Here is a 25,415-nt window from a genome sequence, read left to right as displayed (position 1 = left end):
GATTATTACTGTGATTCCCACTGTTGTTCTCTTTTTCCTTGCATTTTCCTAATAATGCCTTTACTAATCTGTTTTCTGTGGCCCTTATGTAATTTCCATGTGTCAGGTGGGTTTTGTGTTGCCTTGGCACACAATCTAAGTTTCTCTCAACAGTAAAGTTTCAGCCATTTGCATGGAAAAATATAAACTTAATAAAGCAATTAAAAAAAAAAGCAAGAAGGCTGTAACCATTCAGCTGTTCATCACCATTCCACAGAATTGTTCTCGTTCAGTCTTGAATTGTTCTTATTCAGTCTTGTTCGTGTCTGACCCTTTGTGATCCCAGCGTGCCAGGCTTCCCTATCTTTCACTATGTCCCTGAGTTTGTGCAAACTCATGTCCATTGAGTTGGTGATGCCATCCAACCATCTCATCCTGCGTAGTTAACTAACCCTTCTCCTCCTGCCCTCAATCTTTCCCAGCATCAGGGTCTTTTTTACAGACTAGAACTGGTTGACTAGTGGTAGGAGGGCAGAGGTGCCTCTTGCCCCTCTCCGTGGCGGGGGGTGAGGGTGGGGGGCGCTTCATTGTCGGAGAAGAAATTAAGTCACTGTCTTCAATGAGTTGGCCCTGGCGGCGGGCAGCTACTTTCTTCACTGATGTTCCTGGGGCCTTGGAAAGGGCCCTGCTGCGGAATGTGACAAGCATTTGGGGGCAAAGGGGAGCCGCCTGGGTGCCCAGAACGAGGGTCGCAGAAGCATGGGTTCTAGGTGGGGGTAGGTGAGGAACAGAGCTTTGTATCAATTGTTTAATACAGAGGAAAAACCGAAAGGAAGATAACACATACGCACGCACTCGCACACGCACACACACACGGTTCAGTCTCTTGCAAGGTGCGAGAGTTTCCTCAGACAGAAATCCGGCTCATTAGCCCCTCCATGCCTGCATAGCTCATAGGACTGTTACCAGAGGAAGAAGGGGTTAGAAAAGCACTTGGGACAGGATAGGGTGCTAAGCAGGCATACATTTCGCTTTAATGTGGGAAGTCTTCGGGAGCCGAAGGCCAGAGCCCAGGGGAGTCCGGGCCGTGGTTCCGGAACGATCGTTCAAGGGTACCAGGATTCGCCGGTCCCAAACCGGAGATCACACGCCCGGTCTATTTCCCGACTGCACTTCCGGCGTCCGACCCGGAAGCGGAAGGGAATCCATCTCTCCCTCTTTGTCCGCTGCAGTGCGTCTCTCCTGCGTCGTTCCGGCACGGTGGTAACGGAGATCGGCGACCGTTCGTAGCGTGTGGTCGGGGGAGCGGAGCTCTGAGACTCTTGAGCAGCCGCGGCCATGGCGGATGTAACCGCCCGTAGCCTGCAGTACGAGTACAAAGCGGTGCGTATGGGCTCGGCGGAGGGCTCTGGGCGAGGGAGTCCGATAGGGAGCTGGAGGCTGAAGAAGGGAGTTTTCAGTCTAAAGGTCTACGCGAGAACCGCGAAAGCAGAGGAGAAATCAGAACCCGGCGAAGGTGGGGGTACACGGCGATGTGAATAACCCCACTGGTGATTGGGGCTCAATTCTTACCGGGATGGGTAAGAGCTCTGTTAAGAGTGTCTGTCCCGGTCCCGTCAGCGCTCTTCCCGCCCCCTTCCATGTGTCATCCCCAACGTGCCCGACGCTTCTCCCAGGTGGGAATTATTATGAGCAGTGTTAGAAGCAGTGATTATTATATTGATTTGTTTGCCCTTTGCTCATGCGCGATTATACGATGTGCTTCTCAAGGAAAACATCTTTTTATTCCGACTAGTGATTATCGACACTTGGTCGCTCCGATTCTTCCTTTGTTGTCAGCTGGTATCCCTGTGATATAGGCGTTGAGTCCTGCTTACCTCAGAGCTTCAATAATATTGTGGTCTTTTCAGAACTCGAATCTTGTTCTCCAAGCTGATCGCTCTCTCATTGACCGGACCCGCCGGGATGAACCCACAGGAGAAGTGCTATCCCTGGTTGGGAAGCTGGAGGGTACCCGGATGGGAGATAAGGCTCAACGAACCAAACCACAGATGCAAGAGGAAAGACGAGCTAAGTGAGTATCAAAGGGAAAACATGATTTTTCTTCAGATGCAGAATCCATTTTCCCTTGGTATTTGAGCAGTGGTTTTGCTGAATTGCTTGGTGCAGGATGAGCCATCAGTGGCATTAAGACAACTCAGTGAAGGTAAAAACATAAGAATTGAAAGATTCTTTGGCCTTAACAAGTGTACCTGAAGTGGGAAACAGCTTTTAGACCCTTTTCCAGCATGTGTATCTCATCCATAGAGAGATGTTAATTTTCTTCACGGTATTTTCAAGACTTGGTAAACTCTTGTCACAGTAACTCTTTTCTTCTATTACTAACTTTCCTCTACTTTTGTTTGCTCTTGCCTGCTTTTTCTTTTGTTGTTATAAACTACCATTCGAGCCTGAAAGGCCGGTGTTTTGTTTTGCTTTTTAGTTGGTTTTTTACTTTGGGGAAGGGTGATATTTTTCCAGACTTTAAAGAATCATTGAACTTTATCTCACGGTTATCCTTCGAACCTGATCATCATCTGTCCCATGATGAAGTTTCAAAAATTCGTAGGTTCAGTTTTGATTAAAGCAGTTATGTTTGAGATGAGTTACATATCATTGGTCCTCCATTTTGCAAGAGTATGACTTCTTTTCCAGGAATCAATGGCGGTAGATTCCTTTGGAGCTTCAGTTGTCTTGCAGAGAAAGGAAGATGTGTCTGAGGGATGAAAACTAGTCAAATCCAATCATATAATGTTGTCATACAAAGTAGAAAGGGTTGTCTTTTTAAATGAATGGGGAGGATGTCTCATAGCATGCAGTGATCTAGTGAGAGGATGACGGGATCCCCTTGCTCTTACTGTGTTCCCACAGAGATACTCCTGCAAGTGACCAAGGCCAAATGGGCATCATTTGCTGAGGCACACATTTGTGGTTTTAAATACTACCTGTGAATCATGAAGCTGAGGAGAGGAGAGTGGGCTTGAGTCTTACATTAACAGGGAAGGTTCTGCCTGTTCAGTGTCATACTATGTGTTTGTTAGGCGAAGAAAGCGTGATGAGGACCGGCATGACATCAACAAGATGAAGGGCTATACTCTGCTCTCAGAGGGCATCGATGAGATGGTGGGCATCATCTATAAGCCCAAGACCAAGGAGACCCGGGAGACCTATGAAGTGCTGCTCAGTTTCATCCAGGCTGCCCTTGGGGACCAGGTGAGGCAGCCAGAGGGCGAAGCCACGTGTTTTTGGAGAGGGAGGAAGTCACAGCTAGGAGGCCCCAGAGGAACCTTGTTTGTGGATTTTTCCTGTGTGTGCAGAAGTGGCTGATGTTTACTTTACGTGAGGTAGCACCTCTTTCAGTCTCGTTGGCTCTGTGACTAGGTGCTATTAATATTCATTTTTTATTTTGCAGGAGAGATGTGAGGCAAAGGATACTTAAGTAACTTTCCCAAGTCATGGAAGTAGTGTTTGGCAGAGCTAGGGTATGAGCCCAGGTAGTCTGTATTCGGAATCTGTGCTCTTAAGATTGTCCGTGATTAGATTAAGGCCCTCTGTGAGTCTCTGAGAGACTCTGGTGAGGTGGTTGCTAGAGGAGGTGAGGAGAAAGAATTACCAAAAGCTCAGCAGGCCAGAGCAAGCCTGCCAAGTGCCTCTGTCATCTGGAGGAATGTGGCAGATGGCTGTGCAAGTTCTTTTTTTAAAAAAAATTTTTTATTTATTTTTTTGCTACATTGTATGGCTTGTGGGATCTTAGTTCCCCAGCCAGGGGTTAAACCCTTTCTCCCTGCAGTGGAAATGTGGAGTCCCAACCACTCGACCACCAGCAAGCCCCCCTTCTTTTTTGAATGTAATCTTTTTTTGAAACAGAGGGGTCTCCCTTCAATTGTGTGACCCTTGGTGGCATTTTTAAATTAACATGAGTGAAAATAATCAGAACCTGGTATGTAGGCTTTAAGAGACGTATGGCTCTCCACATCCTGTTGTCGTGTAAAGCCCATCAGTGATGTTCTTCGTCTTGGTCTCTTCTAAGTTTTTTTTTTTTTTTTTTGCCTCCAGCCACGTGATATTCTTTGTGGGGCAGCAGATGAAGTTCTCGCTGTTTTAAAGAATGAAAAGCTTCGGGACAAGGAAAGGAGAAAGGAGATTGATCTGCTGCTGGGTCAGACAGATGATACCAGATACCATGTGCTAGTAAACTTGGGCAAAAAGATCACAGACTACGGTGGAGACAAGGAGATCCAGAATATGGGTAAGGAGCTCTTGGTGTCCAGACCGTGTTACCTGGCTGCTTGTTGACCCCTCAACATGATCCAACCTCAGTTATTAAAGCAGCTGAAAGATGCCTTAAAAGTGTCCCGTATCCTATTTGCTGTTTTTGGAGGAGTTATGATTGGTGGATACCAGCATCCCTAGATTCCAGCCACTATTTCTTACTCTGAGACCCTTTTATTGTATGGAACGTGGGAGAAAACTTGGCCAGCGCCTGGATGGGGGTGGTGTGCACGTGGTTGAGGAGGCAGAGCGGTTGTGTCCGAAGCTGGCAGGTTGGAGCAAGCCTCATGGTGGCAGCGCAGAAGGCCCTCTATTGTTGATCATTTGTGAGTCTTTAGACCTTAGGTCTGTCCTGAGGAGAGGCACGTCAGGCAGTTAGGGAGGAAATTAGCTCCCGAGTGCCTCATTTCACTAACTGTTCCTTGTCGTCTTTTTCTAATCCCTCACTGTTTCAGACGACAACATTGATGAGACATATGGTGTGAATGTACAGTTTGAGTCTGATGAGGAGGTAAGTGATAAACAAACCCAGACTAGTCTTTTTAAAATTGTTATGGTGAGGGGACCACTTCTAGTGTAAAGAAGCTACCTAACTTAAGCCAGGTAAGTTTTACGGTGTTGTGTGGATGTCACACTTGGGCATCAGTAGTATTTTGCTGAGAAATTGTTGTGGTTGTCTTTTGATACTGTAAAGCAAACTTGAACTTACATTAATTGTATGATAATTGACGATAAACCAAGTGGATCAGCAAGAAGAAGAAAGAACAGTGTATGTTTCACTGCGGAACACGCTGTCGCGTTTTGGTGCTTTTTCACCTTGTGTTAGTTTTCTTCTTCTTAGTACTACTGCCAGTTTCAAAAGAATGCACGTTTGCCCAAAAACACGCCTGTATTTTGTGCGTGGTTGTTTCAGTAACAGTTGCAGCAGCGACTGAGGTTTACCATCTAACTAGGATTTCTTGACTATAAATAAAAATAGGAACCAGTGGAACACTTGAAAAAAACGTGCAGAGTTGCATTTGAATTCTCAGTGGGTGCGTTTGACTCCTGATCATTAATGCTGACTTTGCAGTATCATAAACTAGGACAGGAGGAAGGGATTGCACAGGAGAGTCAGAGGAAAGAGCACTGACTTGGGAGCCAGGAGGGCTGAGTTTTGATCTTGTATCTCAGGGAGGTCATTTTGCTTCCGTGTCTCCATCTATCAAATGAGATGATTGAAACAGAAAACTGCTAAGTCCCCTCCTGCAATAGTTAGTAGGATATTATGATTTCAAGTAGCAACAAATTGGAAGAATGCTTTGCTGAGAGCATTTATTCAAAGAGTAAATGCTTGTTATCACGGACTTGCTTTTCACACGACCGTGTGCTCAGTACACAGTACAGTGTGAGTAAGGACAGTAGTGAGCAGGTGAAGTGTGGTCTGCACACTCCTGGTCACTGCTGCTTTCCCGTGCGTGCTTCTCTATTATCCGTCCATTAAACGTGCTCTGAAGTGAGGCTGACCCTACTTCCAGTGAGCTTGGTTTCACCACAGACGCCTTTGCTGTAACCCTGGAGCGCGCTTTTAAGTGAGACGCAAAGGGGAGGTTCTTTGGGGATGCCAGGATCAGCTTCAGAAGCGCTGGGCTTGGGGCTCTTTCCACAGGAAGGTGATGAAGATGTGTACGGGGAGGTTCGTGAAGAGGCGTCTGACGACGACATGGAAGGGGATGAGGCCGTGGTGCGCTGCACCCTCTCAGCTAATGTGAGTGAAGGTTACCCTTGCCCGTTGGCGCAGTGCAGGTGAATTCTGGGTGAAGCACTTTGTCCCGTACCTTGGTCCTCTTATTATTGAGCTACCCTTTTATAGGGTGAGCTGTAATAAATGTGTAGAGTCTTGACTTTCGTTAAGATTTCAGTCACTCCCCCCATGTAACTGGTTTATTTATTTTAATTGGAAGATATTGCTTTACAATGTTTTCGTTTCTGCTACACAGTAGCGTGAATCAGCTATATGTGTACATATGTCCCCTCCAACTCCCATCCCATCCCACCCCTCTAGTTATTAGACCACCAAGCTGAGCTCCCTGTGTTCCACAGCAACGTCCCACTAGCTGTCTGCTTTACCCGTGTATTGTGTATATGTCGATGCACCCTGCTTCTGAAAGGCATGTGTTGATAAAATCTTGGGTTGGTGTGCTTCTGAATTCAATATAGCAGAGTTCCCCCCGCCCCCCATCCCGTGCTTCCCATCAGAAAGCCCTCAGAAGAGGGTAGGCTGTGAGTAGGCTGCAGAGCTTTGTTGCAGGACGGTGAGAAAGCGCTTGGGGCAGAGGGCAACAGGGTGAGCCCAGTGCATGGTTCCTTCGTAGCTTGTGGCCTCAGGGGAACTGATGAGTTCCAAGAAGAAGGATCTGCACCCTCGGGACATTGATGCCTTTTGGCTTCAGCGGCAGCTCAGTCGCTTCTACGATGATGCCATTGTGTCACAGAAGAAGGCAGATGAGGTGTTGGAGATTTTGAAGGTACGGCTAGGATTCCGTTCTTGTGTCCCCTGTAGCTTAGGAGATGGGGCAGTGTAGGAAGCGGGTGGCTGTGGCCTTAATCGTGGTGTTACCTTCTCTCTGCAGACAGCCAGTGACGACCGGGAGTGTGAGAACCAGCTGGTTCTGCTCCTCGGTTTCAACACTTTTGATTTTATCAAGGTGTTGCGGCAGCACAGGATGATGAGTGAGTAGATTGTGGACCCTTCTGTACGTGTTTCTGTGTGTGAGAGAGAGAGAGATGGAGGTTGTGTTGCTTTCACAGCTCACTTGGTTATTTTTCTTTCTACCCCGAGGTTGAAGGTTGTTTTTATAACTTGTCTTCCCTTTTTCCTTTTGTTATTGGCAGTTTTGTACTGCACCTTGCTGGCCAGTGCACAGAGTGAAGCTGAAAAGGAGAGGATCATGGGCAAGATGGAGGCTGACCCAGAGCTGTCCAAGTTCCTCTACCAGCTGCACGAAACGGAGAAGGAGGACCTAATCCGGGTGAGGGCTGGGTTGTTTATCTCTCCAATTGCTGAGCTAGAGTGTTTGCTTTGGAAAAGAGACACCAGTTAGAAGCTTACAGCATAAAGCCAAATTCCTATTAAAGGAGGCAGTTGAAGAAGTGAAGTGTTTCTCCAGATGCTCTGAGTGTGGTCCTCGGTACAGAGTGGAACCAGTGCCTTCACGCTGATGTTGTTGAGAGACCACTGACCTGTTGCTGTCATCACCAGCACCTGGGTCTTCCTCTTTTCACACAATAAGTCGTGTCTGCTGACAGCACAGGAACACAACACATGTTTGCTGAACACAGAACCCACACTCTGCCCCTCAGGGGTAGCCCTTGGTGCTGGGTGTTGAATGTTGACTTTTGAGATCTCTACACTATGTATAGTCCCTTGAAAATGATTTGATACTGTCATTCTGATGGTCCCCATTGCAGGTGTCTGAACATAAAGGGCCATCTGTCTGTTTCAGGACTTGCTAGTCAGTAGCTGTGAGTCAAGTTCAGCTAAGGGACTGAAAAGGACAAGAAGCTGGGGTGGTGATGAACTGTTGCTATTGTTTCTGTCTTCCCCACCCCAGGAGGAACGGTCCCGCAGAGAGCGAGTACGTCAGTCCCGGATGGACACGGACCTGGAAACCATGGATCTGGACCAGGGCGGAGAGGTAGGGACCAGGGTCATGTCCAAGGCCGTGGAGGGTGGAAACTCGTTTGCGCAGCTCGCTCACTTCCTGTGTGTTCTTGTTCTTCACATACTACCAGGCACTGGCTCCGCGGCAGGTTCTGGACTTGGAGGACCTTGTATTTACCCAGGGGAGCCACTTTATGGCCAACAAACGCTGCCAGCTTCCTGACGGGTCCTTCCGGCGCCAGCGCAAGGGCTACGAAGAGGTGCACGTGCCTGCCCTGAAGCCCAAGCCCTTCGGCTCTGAAGAAGTGAGGGGATTGCTGTTCTCAGTTTTCTGCTCACTTTGCCTCCCTTCTAGTTTGTATTTCAACCCATTCCACGTGGCCTTGTCTTATAGATTTATTCCAGAGGTGGAAGCTGCTGCTGGGTTTCCCATTTTGATTTTGAGCCCAGGGGACAGTATTGGTCTCTCTGGTCTGACTTTCAGAGGAGAGTTACACACAGAGCTTTCCAGGAAGTATAATCTTGCAAAGCCATGGCCTGCTCAGGGATGTTGCTAATATGATGCACACGGCCTTTCTTTTTTCTAGCAACTTCTTCCAGTGGAGAAGCTGCCCAAGTATGCCCAGGCTGGCTTTGAGGGCTTCAAAACCCTGAATCGGATCCAGAGTAAGCTCTACCGTGCCGCCCTGGAGACGGATGAAAATCTGCTGCTCTGCGCTCCTACAGTAAGCACTGCCCTAGCTGCCTTTTTCTTGTGGAGCGTGGTGTGTGTTTTAGGTTCCTCTCCATCCTTACTCCTTAATTCTGTATCCTTTGGCGGAAGAGGTGTTAAATGGTAAGATAAAATTCCCCAGACACACTCTGTTTTGGTGATAAGCCCTTGGAAGTTGGGGCAGTGAGTATACTAGGTACCCAGGCCTTCCTGTCCCTACCCCTAGGGTGCCGGGAAGACCAACGTGGCCCTGATGTGTATGCTCCGAGAGATAGGCAAGCACATTAACATGGACGGCACCATCAACGTGGATGACTTCAAGATCATCTATATCGCCCCCATGCGGTCTCTGGTGCAGGAGATGGTGGGCAGTTTTGGAAAGGTAAGAGGGTGGAACTTCCCTCCAGAAGGTGTTGGGTGCAGCTCTCAAAGTCCTGGGGACAGCTCTGGTGCTTCTCTGCTTCTCGCCTTACATTCTCGTTGCATTTCCAGAACACCTCATGTGGTATTTCTTTCTTCCTTCAAAGATGGAGCTTGACCCATATAGAGTGTTTATGAAGTAAGAAAGTCCTGGGTCTGTTTTGGGTTTTAACAAGGGTTTACTATTTTTTTAATCTCCTTTTTAGCCGTTTTCTGCAGTTGGTATCATTTGCATTATTGGAATATTTATGAAGCACTCACATGAGTGCTTGGTAACAGGCCTGATGTTGCTCTAGGTCTGTTTTCTGTTAGCTTCCATTTCCGCTCTTGTGTGTAGAGCTCCCAGAGAATCTTTATTATTTTACTAATTGTTAGTTTTTGGCCATGCTGTGTGGCATGTGGGATTTTAGTTCCCCGACCAGGATCGAACCTAGCCCCTCTGCAATGGAACCACAGAGTCTAAACCACTGGTCCACTAGGGAAGTCCAGATTTGTCTTAGAAATAAGCGTTCGTATCACTGATCTCATACACTTGGTATTTCTCTGAAGGGCTGATGCCTGCCTCTAACACCCCGCACTCAGACTTCACAGAGACTGTGGAGTCTGGCCCCCACCCCACCCCCCAGCATTCTTGCCTGACGTGCCTTTCCTTCACCCAGCGCCTGGCCACATATGGCATCACTGTTGCGGAGCTGACTGGCGACCACCAGCTGTGTAAGGAGGAGATCAGCGCCACCCAGATCATCGTCTGCACCCCCGAGAAGTGGGACATCATTACCCGCAAGGGCGGGGAACGCACCTACACCCAGCTCGTGCGGCTCGTCATCCTGGTGAGCAGGGCGGCCTGGTGGGGACGTGGAGGCCGGCCAGCGAGGAGGGCTTGCTGGGCTCTCACTCTGTGTTCCTCAGGGCCTGTCCCCCAGTCACTGGCCTTTGTAACAGCGGCTGCTGTCAGCATTGCTCTTACTGCTAAGTGAGGGTCTGCACGAAGTGGAAACACTTCCCAGGAAGGGTATGGTGTCTGCCGTATCGTTTGTGGCTTTTTATGTCTGAAATATTTTGGAATAAACGTAAACAGACAATTTAGAAAGCTGCTTGCGTATTCCCAGGACTAAATGGGCTTTATAAGTAATCCCTTTTCACAGGGAACGAGTAGGAGTCAGGATATGGTGTTCTGAATACTCAGAGGCCCCCAGGGAGGAACGGCAGTCTGAGAGTAGTTTCTTTAGGTTTTCCAGGGAAGCAGAAAGGAGACCTTACATGTTGACTCTCTGGCCTTCAAGAAAGAGTTGGCCAACCCCTGCCTAGAGCCTGCTACTCCAAGTGTTGTTAGAAATACAGAGTCCCTGGCCCCACTCCCACCTACTGAAGCACAGTCTGCCTTTTAGTAAGGGCTCCGTTTGCTTTGAATGCCTGCTGAGATTTGGGATGCACTGCCTTAGGCTATGTGGGTTCTTTATTTGATCCATCATATTGTTTGCTCTTGGTAAAGATAACTGCCTAGAGGTGAGACTTAATTTGATACAAATTTGGTCTCATCAGAAGCTTCATTTTTAGTAAAGAAATCTATCTTTGAGGTGAGCTAGGAATTCATTTACCCAAGTGTCAGATTTCCCTGACCGTAACGCATTGTCCCCCTGAACTGGAGCAAATCAGCTCATGCTCAGCACGTTTGCTGGGATGTTTCACGGTGAATACTGCCTCATCCTTTGAGGGTCCCTGGCTTGGGATCCCTTTTCTTGTCTTCTTCATTTGCAATAGTAGTTATGTATTTAAAAAACGGGACTGCTCTCAGGAAAGGGGGCCTCATTTCTCTGGTCCCAAAGGTAATTTGCTGCCCTCCCATTCCTTAGGATGAGATCCATCTTCTCCATGATGACAGAGGTCCTGTCCTAGAAGCGTTGGTGGCCAGGGCCATCCGGAACATTGAAATGACCCAGGAGGACGTCCGCCTCATTGGCCTTAGCGCCACCCTCCCCAACTATGAAGATGTGGCTACCTTTCTACGTGTAGATCCTGCCAAGGGCCTCTTCTACTTTGACAACAGGTAAGAGAAGAGACGGGAAGAAGTTTAAGCAGGGTGACCTTCCTGATGTCTTCCTTCTTTGCCAAGGAGCTCTGTTAGATTCGAGTTTTAGAATGGCCCTTAGTTTTGATGTGGTACAAATCCTAAAAGAGGCCTATCACTCCTGGCAGTGAAAAGGACTTTTTATTCAGTGTTTTGTGCCCAAGTCTCATTGATTTGACTATTAAACTTTTAGCTTCCGCCCAGTGCCTCTAGAACAGACGTATGTGGGCATCACGGAGAAGAAAGCCATCAAGCGTTTCCAAATCATGAATGAAATTGTCTATGAGAAAATCATGGAACATGCTGGAAAAAATCAGGTCTGTCATGGTTTCTTGTCACTCCTGACCTCTTTGAATGTTTGACTTACTGATAACTGGGCAGCACTGATACAGACAAAGAAAGAAACAAAGCAAATCACCAGCACCAGAAATGCAGTGGGATGTTACTACAGGACCCGTTACCTTTGCGTTTGAAAGGCTGTTAAAAGAATACTGTGAACAGCCTTACACTTACATTTGACAACCTTAAAGAAGTGAGCTAGTCTCCTAGAAACTACCAACTAGCAAAACAGCCTTGAAGAAATAGATAAAACATGAAACTGAATCTAATTATAAAACGCCCAGAAAAGGAACCCCCATGCACAGATAAGCAGTCTATCTATCTAGATTATCAAAGGTTCTTCCATGAAAGATTGGAGTGGCTTACACTAAAAATATTCTAAAAATAAAGATAAAAATGGAAACTTAGTGAAAAGGGCGTTTTGCTGGACAGTGTGATGTAATTTTTTAATTGAACACGGTATTTGGTCTCATAAAAAGGAGTAGAAGGATTTAGAGGAAGGGACAAATCTTTTCTTGGCAAGAAAGACGGACGACTTTTATTTCCTATAAAATGGTGCTAGTTTTCTACTGAGACTTATTTCCTAAGTCCGCTTATGTAGGCCAGTGCCTGTTACGTGTCTCAGCTGTTTAGAATCTCATCAGATACCTGAACACAGATTTTTAATTGAGACTCCTGAATTTTCATCTATGTTATATTTAAACTTGCTATTAAAGACAAAGTGTTAGGAGTTAGTTGGGTTTCCTAGTAACAGGACCCTCGTCCTCGTCATGAGCCAGGACCCTCATACTTGGTAGGTTTGTTTGCTTAGGGTCTTGAGGGCTCCGTTAGGCTCCAAGCTGGTGTGCGTTCCTACCATCTCCCCTCTTCAAGATCTCAGTTTCTGGCCTGCTAATGGTGCAGCCTCTGCTTCCTGCTGCCGACTCCCTGGGGCCGGGGAGTGGCTCTTGGAGCGGTGTCCCTTGACTGTGGCCAACTGTGGCTTCTCTGCAGGTACTGGTATTTGTGCACTCCCGGAAGGAGACCGGGAAGACAGCCAGGGCCATCCGGGACATGTGCCTGGAGAAGGACACGCTGGGTCTGTTTCTGAGAGAGGGCTCGGCCTCCACAGAGGTCCTCCGGACAGAAGCTGAGCAGTGCAAGGTGAGGGGGGCAGGCCCGGGTCCCTTGTTCCTCCCTAGTCACTGGCTCCATCCACATCGGCTGGGCCGTCCTCCGGGGCTGCCTGGCATTGCTGCTTCACAGGGCAGCTGCTTCACAGGGCAGGGTGTAACTGGCTGTGTCTGTGGACTGGACAAGGGGCAAGGTCTTGGCTGAGGAGGTTTGCTTCCTCTCTGGGAGAGTCCCCTCCGGCAGGCTTGCCTCGTCACCTGTTCTTTCTCTGCTGCCCAGAACCTGGAGCTGAAGGACCTGCTGCCCTATGGCTTTGCTATCCATCACGCGGGCATGACCAGAGTCGACCGGACACTTGTCGAGGATCTCTTTGCTGATAAACACATCCAGGTGAGGGTGGGCAGAGCTAAGGCAGGGAGACTGGAAATGCTGGGCACTGGGCCGCGTGCTCGTGCCCGGTGCTCTGTTGTTTCTGGCGCGGGTGGCCCAGGTCAGAGGGCTGTGGTAGGTACAGTCAGTGGAACTTCACACCGCCTCTCTCAGCTCTTCCCGTCATACATGAGGGAAGCTGAGGAAGTTTAGGAAGGCGTCTGAGAAGCGCAGCAAAGCCAGGATGTGGGTGACTCCAGATACTGTCACACGAGGCCCCATAAGGTCAGGACCTTGTTCAGTCCTTCTCTCAAGACAGTCTGTATTTTTAATTGTCTAGTAACCTTGATTCGGGCTTCCCTGGTGGCTCAGACGGTAGAGTCCGCCCACAACGTGGGAGACCTGGGTTCAGTCCCTGGGTTGGAAAGATCCCCTGGAGGAGGGCATGGCAACCCACTTCAGTATTCTTGCCTGGAGAATCCCATGGACAGAGGAGCCTGGCGGGCTGCAGTTTATGGGGTCACAAGAAATTGGATACGACCGAGTGACTAACCACAACCTTGATTCAGATAGGTCGCATTACTGCCTCTTAAGTGTCTCTAGAGCCTTGAAATGTTGATTCTTGAAGAGATGAGGAACCCAAAGACTCCTTTCCTCTTTATTCTGATGTTTCATTGACAAGTATGGGACCAACCTCAGTCCTGCTGGAAGCCCTGAGGCCAGGTGCCTAGGGAAGTTGAGGAAAGGTACCCTTGGTGGCAAGGTTGGTTTTCCTTACTGCCTTGCCCTGGCTCTGTAGGTTTTAGTTTCCACGGCAACCCTGGCTTGGGGTGTGAACCTCCCTGCCCACACCGTCATCATCAAAGGCACCCAGGTGTACAGTCCCGAGAAGGGCCGCTGGACTGAGCTGGGAGCGCTGGACATCCTGCAAGTACGGAGCTTCTGAGTTATTCTTGGTGGGGAAAGCATGCTGTGTATAAGATGCCAGCAAAACCCAAAGGGGGCAGGTGGAGGGCGAGGTTCTGTGGTGTAGGAGCCCGGACTCAGGAGCCGGAAGCTCTGAGCCATGGCCCTCTGGTTGCTGTCTCCTCCCAGATGCTGGGACGAGCGGGCCGGCCGCAGTACGACACCAAGGGCGAAGGCATCCTCATCACCTCACACGGGGAGCTGCAGTACTACCTGTCGCTGCTCAACCAGCAGCTTCCCATTGAGAGCCAGATGGTGTCCAAGCTGCCCGACATGCTCAACGCCGAGGTCGTGCTGGGGAACGTGCAGAACGCAAAGGTGGGTGGCCTCTGCGTTCAGCGCCTCTGGCCTTTTCCAGAGGGGCCGGGGCACCAGGAGTGCGGTGGTGTGGGCCATAGGCACCGGGGTCCTCCAGCCCTGGGCGCCACGTCCTCCGTGTGAGAGTGCTTTCAGGCGGCTCTGTGACAGTCCCCCTTGTTGCCAGAATCTCAGTAAGGACTGTGTTCTTAAATAACGGAATATCATGGACATGCATGAGGCGGTGTAAGACATATTTTCATAGTTGGGAATTAATTCTGAAGTCCTCCATGGGCGCTTTTCATGTGGACATCAGTTCTGGATGCAGAGACCCATGTTCTGTCTCTGATAGGATGCAGTGAACTGGCTGGGCTACGCCTACCTGTACATCCGAATGCTCCGGTCCCCGACCCTCTATGGCATCTCTCATGATGACCTCAAGGGAGACCCACTGCTAGACCAGCGCCGACTGGATCTGGTTCATACCGCTGCCTTGATGCTGGATAAGAACAACCTGGTCAAGTACGACAAGAAGACAGGCAACTTCCAGGTGAGTGGGCCACGGAAGGGAGGCACAGATCCCCACAAAAGTTGGAGCCCCTGGAGATAGCCTTTCAAACGGCTTTCTTGATTGGACGCCTGCCTGTCTACTTACCCTTTGCTTGGAAGAGCGGAAAAACAGGCAGTATTGGACTGTGCCCTTTGCACTTAGGAGCTTCTAAAGCGGTGTACAACCTGATGGTGCCTCCTTTCTGCATCTTGAGCTGTGGTAGCTGATCGTGCTCTCTTTTCTGGGTGGGCATCAGGTCACTGTAGGTCAGCTTATTGGGCCATCTTTCTTTAAAAATAAATTTATTTGGCGGTGCCAGGTCTTAGCTGCAGCACGCAGGATCTTTGCTCTTCGTTGCAGCATGCAGCATCTTTTGAGTTGTGGCATGGGGGGTTTTTAGCTGGAGTATGCAGGATCTAGTTCCCTGACCAGGGATTGAACCTGATCCCCCTGCATTGGGAGCTCAGGGTCTTAGCCACTGGACCACCAGGGAAATCCCTGTGCTGTCTTTCTTCCCACACACGAGCCAGGCACTTGTATTGCTGTGAGTTCATTCTGTAGGCATCTCTTGTCCACAGTGAGAGGTTATTGCTTGTTAATGATCGCCCTTGAATTGAGTCTTCGTTCTTCATAGGTGACAGAACTGGGCCGTATAGCCAGCCACTACTACATCACCAATGACACGGTGCAGACTTATAACCAGCTTCTAAAGCCCACCCTGAGCGAGATCGAGCTCTTCAGAGTCTTCTCGTTGTCTTCAGAGTTCAAGAACATCACTGTGAGAGAGGTGAGTCCACCCAGCATGTGGAAACCGGAAGCTGGTGCTCACCACCGTGTCACCGGGTGGTTCTCTCCTTGACCTCTGGGCTTTTCCTTGACCTGCTTCCTGCTTGTGGCAGGAGGAGAAACTGGAGCTGCAGAAGTTGCTGGAGAGGGTGCCCATCCCCGTCAAGGAGAGCATTGAGGAGCCCAGTGCAAAGGTGAGCCCGGCTCCTCTCTGCTCGGGACAGAGTCAGGTGGTTCTCCTCATCTTCTAAAAGATGAGCCTGGGGCTTGGGCTTGGGCTTGTGCTTGGTAACCTGCTCCCTTCTCCCAGTCTCTGCATCTTTCTCACATCTTCTTTTTGCATAGCATATCAGTTACTCAGTGTCTGTAGACGAAGAGCTTTAGATCTTACCTGGCCCGGAGGCCGGAGCAGGAGCGTTACTCACCTTGGATGGTTCAGTAATTGCCCTCCTTGCTTTTCCCAGATCAATGTGCTGCTCCAGGCTTTCATCTCGCAGCTGAAGCTGGAGGGCTTTGCGCTGATGGCCGACATGGTCTATGTTACTCAGGTGAGGGTGCAGTTGTGCTGCCCTGATACGTCAGGTCCTCTGTGCTGAGTGTGTCTGGTAGAAAGGAGGCCGATACTAGCGAGGGAGAAGAATGCTGAGTTGTGCCTCAGCTGGCTTGTTGGCTGCTGTGTGTATGGTGTGGATACTCTGTTTTGCTCATCTTGAGCTCATGGGAAGGTGAGGCCATTAGAGAGGTCTGGGAGGCCCCACATGTCTGCTTCTCTGCAGAGAAGCACTTCTCGCTATAACCGCTGGGCTCCTAAATAAACCTAGAAATGGCCAAAGGCTTCATTAGCTACTCTGTCTTTTCCTCAGGGCAAGTCACTAGCACCTTTACACTTGCTGGGATCCTAAATGCTAAGTGGGCCAAAAACTGTGAAGTCACGCAGAGAACAGTATGTTAAATACTGGGCAGTGAGCTCGAGCCCCGTTTCTGTTGTGTCCCGAAGCATCTCTGGGGGACTTGGTTTTTGAGTTGATGTGGCTGATTATATCAAAGCTCGAGGTGATTAAGCTGTGTGTAGAGCACAAGGAAATGGCAGCCCACTCCAGTGTTCTTGCCTGGAGAATCCCAGGGACGGGGGAGCCTGGTGGCCTGCCATCTCTGGGGTCGCACAGAGTCGGACACGACTGAAGCGACTTAGCAGCAGCAGCAGAGCGGCTTCATTAGGTCTGGGGACAATGGGTACTTAACAGAGGAAATGCTTCCTCTTTCCCCAGTCGGCTGGCCGCTTGATGCGGGCCATCTTTGAAATTGTCCTGAACCGCGGGTGGGCACAGCTTACAGACAAGACCCTGAACCTCTGCAAGATGATCGACAAACGCATGTAAGTCCCCGTGAGCTGGAACGTGGTCCTGCGTTGGGGGTCCTCCGGCCGAGGGCCTGGTGGGAAAGCCTTAGAGCACAACCTGACGTGTGATGTGTGCACCGGGGTAGAAGTTGAGACCAAGAAGGTCCCGTTCCTTCCTGGACAGGTGGCAGTCCATGTGTCCTCTGCGCCAGTTCCGGAAGCTCCCTGAGGAGGTCGTGAAGAAGATTGAGAAGAAGAACTTCCCCTTTGAGCGTCTGTACGACCTGAATCACAATGAGATAGGTGTGTGGGAAGCCATCTTTCCCTCCTCATCTGCACAGCTCAGATGTCTCCCTGTGCCTGCTTCTCTGTTCCTAGCCCCAAGCCCTACGCTCGTGTGTCTTGTCCCATTACTGCTAGGCTCCTTGCCCTTGGTCTCAGAGCTTTGAATCCCCTGGGCCCCACTGAGTGGAGGGAAGAGCCCATGCCTGGAGTGGAACCCGCCCATTTCCCTCAGGGCCGGGTTCACCAGACCGGCCATCAGGCTGGGCTGCAGCTGTGTGCACCCTTGTGTCCTCACAGGCGAGCTCATCCGCATGCCCAAGATGGGGAAGACCATCCACAAGTATGTCCACCTCTTCCCCAAGCTGGAGCTGTCGGTGCACCTCCAGCCAATCACGCGCTCCACCCTGAAGGTGGAGCTGACCATCACGCCCGACTTCCAGTGGGATGAGAAGGTCCGGCTGGGAGCGCCAGGGGCAGGCCTCGGGGCCTGGAGGCGAGAGGAGGGGGAGGGGGAGTCCCCCTCGCCCACCTCTCGGCTCATGTTCCCATCCCTCGTGCTTGGGTGGGCAGGTCCACGGTTCGTCGGAGGCCTTCTGGATTCTTGTGGAAGATGTGGACAGTGAGGTGATCCTTCACCACGAGTACTTCCTGCTCAAGGCCAAGTATGCCCAGGACGAGCACCTCATCACGTTCTTCGTGCCTGTCTTTGAGCCGCTGCCCCCTCAGTACTTCATCCGTGTGGTGTCTGACCGCTGGCTTTGTGAGTGTGCCTGCTCCGCGGGGTCCGTGGGGTCCCGGGGGCCAGGTTCCCCCTGGGGCTCTTAGATGAGATCTGGCCCCTCGTGCTGGGCTGGCCTTAGCTGGGGAGAGTGACACGCAGGCTGCCTTGGGGTTTCCAGCGTGCTCACAGCCCTTCCCGTTTCTCTGCTGGCAGCTTGTGAGACCCAGCTGCCCGTCTCTTTCCGGCACCTGATCCTGCCAGAGAAGTACCCACCCCCAACTGAGCTGCTAGACCTTCAGCCCTTGCCTGTGTCTGCCCTGAGAAATAGCGCCTTTGAGAGCCTCTACCAGGATAAATTTCCTTTCTTCAACCCCATCCAGACCCAGGGTAGGTGTTTGCATTTCCAGGCGGGCAGTTCCTTTGGGGACATTTAAAGGTCCCCCGGAGACGGGTAGGTTCTGCAGGAAGAGAGGGAGGGGGCGCCCAGGGGCTTGGCAGGTGTGGGAGCTCAGCGTCAAGTGTGGGAGCAGCCAGGGCGTTTTCTGTCCTCAGCCGGGCTTGGTGACTTAGATTTGCTTCACGTCGTTGCACGTCTCCCTGCAGAGGGTTGGTCGAGCAGGTCTTATGGTGCACGGCTATTCCTCAGGCTTTGGAGATTCCAGTATTGAGCCAGAGTGGGAAGACTTTGAGGCCTCCTCTGCTTCATTGCTTGAAATGACAGCTGTGTTCCCGGAGCATGCCCCGTGTTCCAGGTTCTCTGGGCTGGGTGCAGCCTGAGTGGTTCCTTCCTCCCACCGGTGCTATGCATGGTTTCCCTTTGGAGACACTGCTGTCTTGGTCCTGTTCTGTGGATGAGGAATGAAGGACAAGAGAGGCGCGCCAGCGGAGACCCTAGTGAATAGTGGGACTGGGCTTTATCCAGTGTGAGGGCTGGGGTTAGATGTTTAGCTTCACTGTGTATTAGCTGCTGCCCAGAAGGCGTGGGCAGGACTTGGAGGGCCAGAGTGGGGGAGCTGGGCCCCTCTGGTTTGGCACCCTGGTCGCTGAGAAGACCGGCGGAGAAGCGAGGAGGGAGCCCCGGCCTCCTTTGCTCCTGCATCCTCTGGCAGACCTCCAGGAGACCTGAGCTCCTTACCGGGGTCTCTCTCCTCCTCGTGTTGGGAGGGGCAGGTGAGAGGGAGAGAAGGCGCAGGCCTGCCTGCAGCAGGGCGCCGTTCCCTCGCCCCTGCTGGCTGCCTCTCTGGACCTGTGGGCAGAGTTCTCCCACATGGCCTCCGTCGAGCCTCCCTCGGGGTCTCACTGCCTCTCTGTCGCTTCTCAGTGTTCAACACCGTGTACAACAGCGATGACAACGTGTTTGTGGGGGCCCCCACGGGCAGCGGGAAGACCATCTGTGCGGAGTTTGCCATCCTGCGGATGCTGCTGCAGAACTCGGAGGGCCGCTGTGTCTACATCACCCCCATGGAGGCCCTCGCCGAACAGGTGCGTCCTGGGTGCGTTTTCCTAGAAGCCGTTCTCATCTCGAGTCCAGATGGAGGTTTTTCAGAGCCCTAAAACTTGGGGAGCCAACTGGGGCCAGGCTTTACCTGCTGGGGGCCGTTTTCCTCGGTTTGCACTCTAAAGAAAAGCTCTCCGGTCAGTTGGTCTAGTCGGTTGAGATCTGAAGGGCGACAGGTCTCTGTGTTTGGCCTCTCAGGTTTTTCTCCAAATGAATGAGTCCTGACGTGTTTCTGCCAGGTGTACATGGACTGGTACGAGAAGTTCCAGGACAGGCTCAGCAAGAAGGTGGTGCTCCTGACGGGGGAGACCAGCACGGACCTGAAGCTCCTGGGCAAAGGCAACATCATCATCAGCACACCCGAGAAGTGGGACATCCTCTCCCGGCGGTGGAAGCAGCGCAAGAACGTGCAGAACATTAACCTCTTCGTGGTGGATGAGGTCCACCTCATCGGGGGCGAGAACGGGGTACGGCTGGCCTCGCTGCACAGAGGCGGGGCTGGGCCGCAGTGCAGCCTTGGTCCTGGGCCTTAAGTGTAGGCCACAGGTGCGGGGCTGCTTCTGCCTGTCCCCTTGTCTCAAAAGGAGGACCTGAGATTTTTTAGTAGGTGTTTTTGAGACCAGCATAGCTTAGTGGAGATTGGCTGGGGACAGGTGCCCCCAGAGACGGGAGAGCCCTGATCGGAAGGGAGAATTAGGAGATCCTCTTGAGGACGTTGGGCTGCCCACGGAGGCGCTCAGGGCTGAGGCCAGAGCACCCAGGCCTGCAGTGATAGTTGCCCCTCTCCACAGCCCGTCCTGGAGGTCATCTGTTCCCGGATGCGCTACATCTCCTCCCAGATCGAGCGGCCCATCCGCATCGTGGCTCTCAGCTCCTCGCTCTCCAACGCGAAGGACGTGGCCCACTGGCTGGGCTGCAGCGCCACCTCCACCTTCAACTTCCACCCGAACGTGCGCCCCGTGCCCTTGGAGCTGCACATCCAGGTGGGGCCCATGCTTCCGGCTCCCGCGCGGCCCCACCGCCCAGCTTCCCCGGGGTCCTAATCTCTTCTCCCTCCCCGGCCTCAGGGCTTCAACATCAGCCACACGCAGACTCGCCTGCTGTCCATGGCCAAGCCTGTGTACCACGCCATCACCAAGCACTCGCCCAAGAAGCCCGTCATCGTCTTCGTGCCCTCCCGCAAGCAGACGCGCCTCACCGCCATCGACATCCTCACCACGTGCGCAGCCGACATCCAGCGCCAGAGGTGGGTGGCCCACTGCCGGGTGCCGTGTGTGCCGTGGGGCAGCCCCCACCTGGCTGGGTGCTGAGCCAGCACCCCTGGGAGGGGCCCTGGGGGTGTGGCCCTGCTCCGGGCTGAGTCAGCGCTCCTCCACCCAGATTCCTGCACTGCACTGAGAAGGACCTGATCCCGTACCTGGAGAAGCTGAGCGACAGCACGCTCAAGGAGACGCTGCTGAACGGAGTCGGCTACCTGCATGAGGGGCTCAGCCCCCTAGAGCGGCGCCTGGTGGAGCAGCTCTTCAGCTCAGGTAGAGAGCAGGCCTTGAGGTGCAGAGTGAGACCCGCTCCAGGTGTCGGCGGGGTGTGGAGTACACTTTCCCGTGTGGGTGATGTTTCTCGGCAGCAGGCACGCCTGTCATTTTCATAATACTTTTATTTGAGCTCAATGTCCTTGAGATGAAGGTGGAACAGTCTACTTGGTAGAGGAGAAAGCAGGCAGGCACATCAAGTTGTGCTCTTTTAGAACCTGGGTTTTTAGACCTGGACCTTTGGCCTCTAAACCTAATTTTCCATGATACGGACTCAGCAGGGTAGTTGGGCTTTAGAGAAGGAGTCCATTCTGTGCGTCTCCCTCGGGTGGCTGTGTGCTTTTGTCTCTCGTTGACGTTAGGCATTTCGTGCAGAGTAGTATTTTGACAGTGCTTAGGGAGCTGCAGTGGCAGTGCTCCTGCCAGAATCACTTGTCACTCTGACTCCTGAATCTGCGTGGTTTGGGGCACCCTTAGAGCTCGATTTTGCTGCCACGGACTGGCCAGCCTGTGGCTGAGTTGGTGGTAGCATGTTCCAGTCGGCACAGCCTGCCTGTCAGGCAGGAGTGTGAGCCTGACTTTCTCTGGGCTTGGGGGTCTGTTCCACGGTGACCTTGTTTCCTATAGGGTAGCCCCCCAGCAGAGCAGCAGTGACAGGCAGACCCTCCTGTAGTACCGCGTTAGCCTCTTAGTCCTGAAACCTTGTCTCCGCCCAGCTTTGCACTGAGTTCTGAAGTGTAGAGTAGGGTAAGCCACTGTTTGCCCTGGAGGCAGCAGGTTCTGCCCTCCTGGGGAGCCCTGTGCTGAGTCTGCTCCTCCCCTCTGCCGCTCAGGGGCCATCCAGGTGGTGGTCGCTTCTCGGAGTCTCTGCTGGGGCATGAATGTGGCCGCGCACCTGGTGATCATCATGGACACCCAGTACTACAATGGCAAGATCCACGCGTGAGTCCAGTGTGCTGTGTGTTAATGGGCCCCTTTCTCCTAAGATGAGTGTAACCTCTGCAGATCCAGAAGGTCACTATTGTGAAGAAAAGGTGTTAGGGAAATAAATAGCTGAGATTCCACCCCAGCTAGGGTTTTATTTGTGCAGACTTATTTTTGATGCTTGAACCTGCTTCTAGGTTTGGATTTGAGTGGGGTGGACTTGATCACTTATAAACTATATGGCTGTGAGGTTTGGGAGCCTGCCTTACATATCAAATGCTTTAATATGGAGTTATCTGGCTATTGCTATTTGGTGGGTTGACTTCCCAGGTGGCGCAGTGGTGAAGAATCCACCCGCCAATGCAGGAGACACAGGTTCGATCCTGGGTCAGGAAGATCCCCTGGAAGAGGAAATGTTAGCCCACTCCAGTATTCTTGCCTGGAAAGTTTCATGGACAGAGGGGCCTGGCGGGCTGTAGTCCATGGGGTCGCAAGGAGATGGACATGAGGGAACACACACACACACACATTAGATGGGTTAATACCTTTGGTTCACAGACCCTGAGCAACAAAGTCATGACTCTTACACTTGAAAACTAAACTGATGTATAGATAACCCATGACGCTAGGGACTGAGCACACTCACAGAGGTTTGCTGGGATTTCCCACATCTCCCTGTGTCTGCATTTTATTCTTCGACCTTCAGGGAGGCAGCATCCTGAGTCCTCTTTTCCCTCCATCTCCAGGTACGTGGATTACCCCATCTACGATGTTCTGCAGATGGTGGGCCATGCCAACCGCCCTCTGCAGGATGATGAGGGGCGCTGCGTCATCATGTGCCAGGGCTCCAAGAAGGTCAGCCCTGGCCTCTTGCGTGGGCTTCTGAGCCTGGGTCTCAGAACAGATTCTTTAATCTCTCTCTCTATAGGTGTCTTTACTTACTTTCTTATATTCTCTCTGTTTTCTTTTCTTTTCCACATTGTTTTTGTAACAAGCCTTTCTCTGCATAGAATTTTGTAGCCTTTGATTTTTGCTACTGCTGTTGACTCTGTGTATTGAGATCTTAACCCTCTGGCTGGGTCTGTCTTCCTCATGCCCTGCTCAGCCCGTGGGGCTTGGTGTACCTTCCTCCATGGTAGAAATAAGCAGTGATGCCAGGGGGAACAGGCATGCACACCCAACTCTGCAGGTCCAGACGCAGCTCACCTTGTCTGTGCAGCTGGTTTCTTCGGTTTCGTATGAGCCGTGCCTGTTGCACAGCGGCCCTCTTTGCCCTTGGCCTTTCTTTGGACTGTACTGTCATTGACGTTCTTGCCCGTAGGATTTCTTCAAGAAGTTCTTGTATGAGCCTTTGCCGGTGGAGTCTCACCTGGACCACTGCATGCACGACCACTTCAACGCCGAGATCGTCACCAAGACCATCGAGAACAAGCAGGACGCCGTGGACTACCTCACCTGGACCTTCCTGTACCGCCGCATGACGCAGAACCCCAACTACTACAACCTGCAGGGTCGGTGGCGCTGCGCGCAGCATCCTCCGGAGGTTGGCACAGCCCTCGTCCGCCGTCTCCCTGGGACACCCCTGCTCACCTGTCACCTTCACAGGCATCTCCCATCGTCACCTGTCTGACCACTTGTCGGAGCTCGTGGAGCAGACCCTGAGTGACCTGGAGCAGTCCAAGTGCATCAGCGTCGAGGACGAGATGGACGTGGCGCCCCTGAACCTGGGCATGATCGCCGCCTACTATTACATCAACTACACCACCATCGGTGAGGGCCTGCAGCCACGGGGACGGCACGACGAGGCTTCCAGGGCCTCGTGTGCTCGTCAGAGGGACGCGGTGCAGGGTGGAGCCGGGCTAGCCCAGCGGTTAACTCTGCTCCTCCTCTGCCTGCTCTGACCCCTCCAAATGTCCTTCCTTTCCTCTCTCAGAGCTCTTCAGCATGTCCCTGAACGCCAAGACCAAGGTGCGAGGACTCATCGAGATCATCTCCAACGCGGCTGAGTATGAGAACATCCCCATCCGTCACCACGAGGACAGCCTCCTGCGGCAGGTGAGCGCATCTTCCGAGCTGGGTGAAACTTGGCCCCTGTGCCCAGAGCACAGGATCCTGCAGTCAGGTCAGGAAAACACCCACTCCCCCGCCCCCGAGCTCCTCACACACTCCACACACATCTCAAGCCCCACCACCCACAGCCATCATCTGCCCCGAGTGTGGAATGGTTGTGGGCCTGGTGCGGGTGGTGCTTTGGGCCTGAGTGTGGGTCTCAGGCAGGGTCACCCGTTCACCAGCCGCTCTTTCTTCCGCTTTCCAGCTGGCCCAGAAGGTCCCCCACAAGCTGAATAACCCTAAGTTCAACGACCCGCACGTCAAGACCAACCTGCTTCTGCAGGCCCACCTGTCCCGCATGCAGCTGAGTGCCGAGCTGCAGTCGGATACAGAGGAGATCCTCAGCAAGGTGTGGAGGCGGGGCACCGGGGGCATGGAGGCCTGAGCGTGGCCCGTGAGGCAGCAGTGCCCACTCCTGCTTATGCTCTCTGGTCCCTCTGCAGGCCATCCGGCTCATCCAGGCCTGTGTGGACGTCCTCTCTAGCAACGGGTGGCTCAGCCCCGCCCTGGCGGCCATGGAGCTGGCCCAGATGGCCACCCAAGCCATGTGGTCCAAGGACTCCTACCTGAAACAGCTGCCGCACTTCACCTCCGAGCACATCAAACGTTGCACAGACAAGGTGAGCCGGGCCTGCATCGCAGTGTTGGGTGGCCAAGTCTGGAGGCCGGGTGTCCTGCACTGGGGTTGGTTGTGGGAGGGGAGACGTCACGTTTGGCTTCTCTGAAGGTGTTACCCAAGAAGGCGCCAGGGAGCCTGACTGTTGTGAGCTGTGTTCTTTGGATGATCTGATAGCATAGGAATAAAAAAGGCCACTCTGTGGAGCCCGTGGACTCTCTCCATCAGCTGGAGTCTGGGCTGAAGTCACTGGGGAGGGAAGTTTAGAGTACTCAGGGAGTCACCTGGCTGAGGATGAGTCGCCGGAGCCAGTTTCCTCTGCGGTCGTCTGCCTTCTTCCCTGACCTCCCTGATGCCCGCCCAGGGGGTGGAGAGTGTTTTCGACATCATGGAAATGGAGGACGAAGAGCGCAACGCCTTGCTCCAGCTGTCGGACAGCCAGATCGCGGACGTGGCCCGCTTCTGTAACCGCTACCCCAACATCGAGCTGTCCTACGAGGGGGTGGACAAGGATGCCATCCGCAGGTGAGCCACGCGGGCCGGGTGCCCCGCCCCGGGTCAGCCCCCAGCGGGCACAGCTGTGATGCGCCCCGGGTGTCTCCCCACAGTGGCGGGCCAGTCGTCGTGCTGGTGCAGCTGGAGCGGGAGGAGGAAGTCACGGGCCCTGTGATCGCGCCTCTCTTCCCGCAGGTATGTGCTGGGACTGGCCTCCTGGGGTCCCCTCGAGGCCCTGCCATTGGCTGTGTATGGTCTGTGCTGCGAGGGCACATAGTCGTCAGCGGGGGCGGTCTAGAGCAGTGATGATGTCACAAGGCTGGGGGGTAATTTGGGGGCT

The 25,415-nt window shown here is 52.5% G+C and overlaps 1 protein-coding gene across 1 annotated transcript in view; it reads left to right on the top strand.

The window, feature by feature from the left end:
- The first annotated feature begins 1,173 nt into the window (after positions 1 to 1,173).
- The window catches only part of SNRNP200 (small nuclear ribonucleoprotein 200kDa (U5)), a 26,109-nt gene continuing 1,867 nt past the window's right edge, over positions 1,174 to 25,415 (top strand). Inside the window, exons 1-43 of the mRNA XM_010829585.1 lie at positions 1,174 to 1,362; positions 1,890 to 2,053; positions 3,060 to 3,231; positions 4,075 to 4,267; positions 4,746 to 4,801; positions 5,939 to 6,037; positions 6,645 to 6,797; positions 6,903 to 7,002; positions 7,165 to 7,301; positions 7,884 to 7,967; positions 8,065 to 8,238; positions 8,521 to 8,658; positions 8,872 to 9,027; positions 9,725 to 9,895; positions 10,919 to 11,112; positions 11,327 to 11,450; positions 12,466 to 12,615; positions 12,865 to 12,975; positions 13,754 to 13,885; positions 14,050 to 14,238; positions 14,570 to 14,767; positions 15,402 to 15,554; positions 15,667 to 15,747; positions 16,018 to 16,101; positions 16,822 to 16,928; positions 17,077 to 17,195; positions 17,475 to 17,629; positions 17,748 to 17,937; positions 18,112 to 18,285; positions 19,220 to 19,380; positions 19,636 to 19,863; positions 20,188 to 20,379; positions 20,464 to 20,642; positions 20,777 to 20,928; positions 21,762 to 21,870; positions 22,599 to 22,707; positions 23,174 to 23,363; positions 23,458 to 23,622; positions 23,786 to 23,907; positions 24,170 to 24,313; positions 24,408 to 24,584; positions 24,945 to 25,105; positions 25,189 to 25,270. Of these exons, the coding sequence (XP_010827887.1) occupies positions 1,318 to 1,362; positions 1,890 to 2,053; positions 3,060 to 3,231; positions 4,075 to 4,267; positions 4,746 to 4,801; positions 5,939 to 6,037; positions 6,645 to 6,797; positions 6,903 to 7,002; positions 7,165 to 7,301; positions 7,884 to 7,967; positions 8,065 to 8,238; positions 8,521 to 8,658; positions 8,872 to 9,027; positions 9,725 to 9,895; positions 10,919 to 11,112; positions 11,327 to 11,450; positions 12,466 to 12,615; positions 12,865 to 12,975; positions 13,754 to 13,885; positions 14,050 to 14,238; positions 14,570 to 14,767; positions 15,402 to 15,554; positions 15,667 to 15,747; positions 16,018 to 16,101; positions 16,822 to 16,928; positions 17,077 to 17,195; positions 17,475 to 17,629; positions 17,748 to 17,937; positions 18,112 to 18,285; positions 19,220 to 19,380; positions 19,636 to 19,863; positions 20,188 to 20,379; positions 20,464 to 20,642; positions 20,777 to 20,928; positions 21,762 to 21,870; positions 22,599 to 22,707; positions 23,174 to 23,363; positions 23,458 to 23,622; positions 23,786 to 23,907; positions 24,170 to 24,313; positions 24,408 to 24,584; positions 24,945 to 25,105; positions 25,189 to 25,270 (6,174 nt within the window). The 5' untranslated portion in view covers positions 1,174 to 1,317. The remainder of the gene's footprint in view (positions 1,363 to 1,889; positions 2,054 to 3,059; positions 3,232 to 4,074; positions 4,268 to 4,745; positions 4,802 to 5,938; positions 6,038 to 6,644; positions 6,798 to 6,902; positions 7,003 to 7,164; positions 7,302 to 7,883; positions 7,968 to 8,064; positions 8,239 to 8,520; positions 8,659 to 8,871; positions 9,028 to 9,724; positions 9,896 to 10,918; positions 11,113 to 11,326; positions 11,451 to 12,465; positions 12,616 to 12,864; positions 12,976 to 13,753; positions 13,886 to 14,049; positions 14,239 to 14,569; positions 14,768 to 15,401; positions 15,555 to 15,666; positions 15,748 to 16,017; positions 16,102 to 16,821; positions 16,929 to 17,076; positions 17,196 to 17,474; positions 17,630 to 17,747; positions 17,938 to 18,111; positions 18,286 to 19,219; positions 19,381 to 19,635; positions 19,864 to 20,187; positions 20,380 to 20,463; positions 20,643 to 20,776; positions 20,929 to 21,761; positions 21,871 to 22,598; positions 22,708 to 23,173; positions 23,364 to 23,457; positions 23,623 to 23,785; positions 23,908 to 24,169; positions 24,314 to 24,407; positions 24,585 to 24,944; positions 25,106 to 25,188; positions 25,271 to 25,415) is intronic.

This window comes from Bison bison, unplaced genomic scaffold (genome assembly GCF_000754665.1).
Source record: "Bison bison bison isolate TAMUID 2011002044 unplaced genomic scaffold, Bison_UMD1.0 scf7180017864508, whole genome shotgun sequence".
NCBI lineage: Eukaryota > Metazoa > Chordata > Mammalia > Artiodactyla > Bovidae > Bison > Bison bison.
The sequence above is the reverse complement of the archived record's forward strand: the minus strand, read 5'-3'. Positions and strand labels throughout refer to the sequence as shown.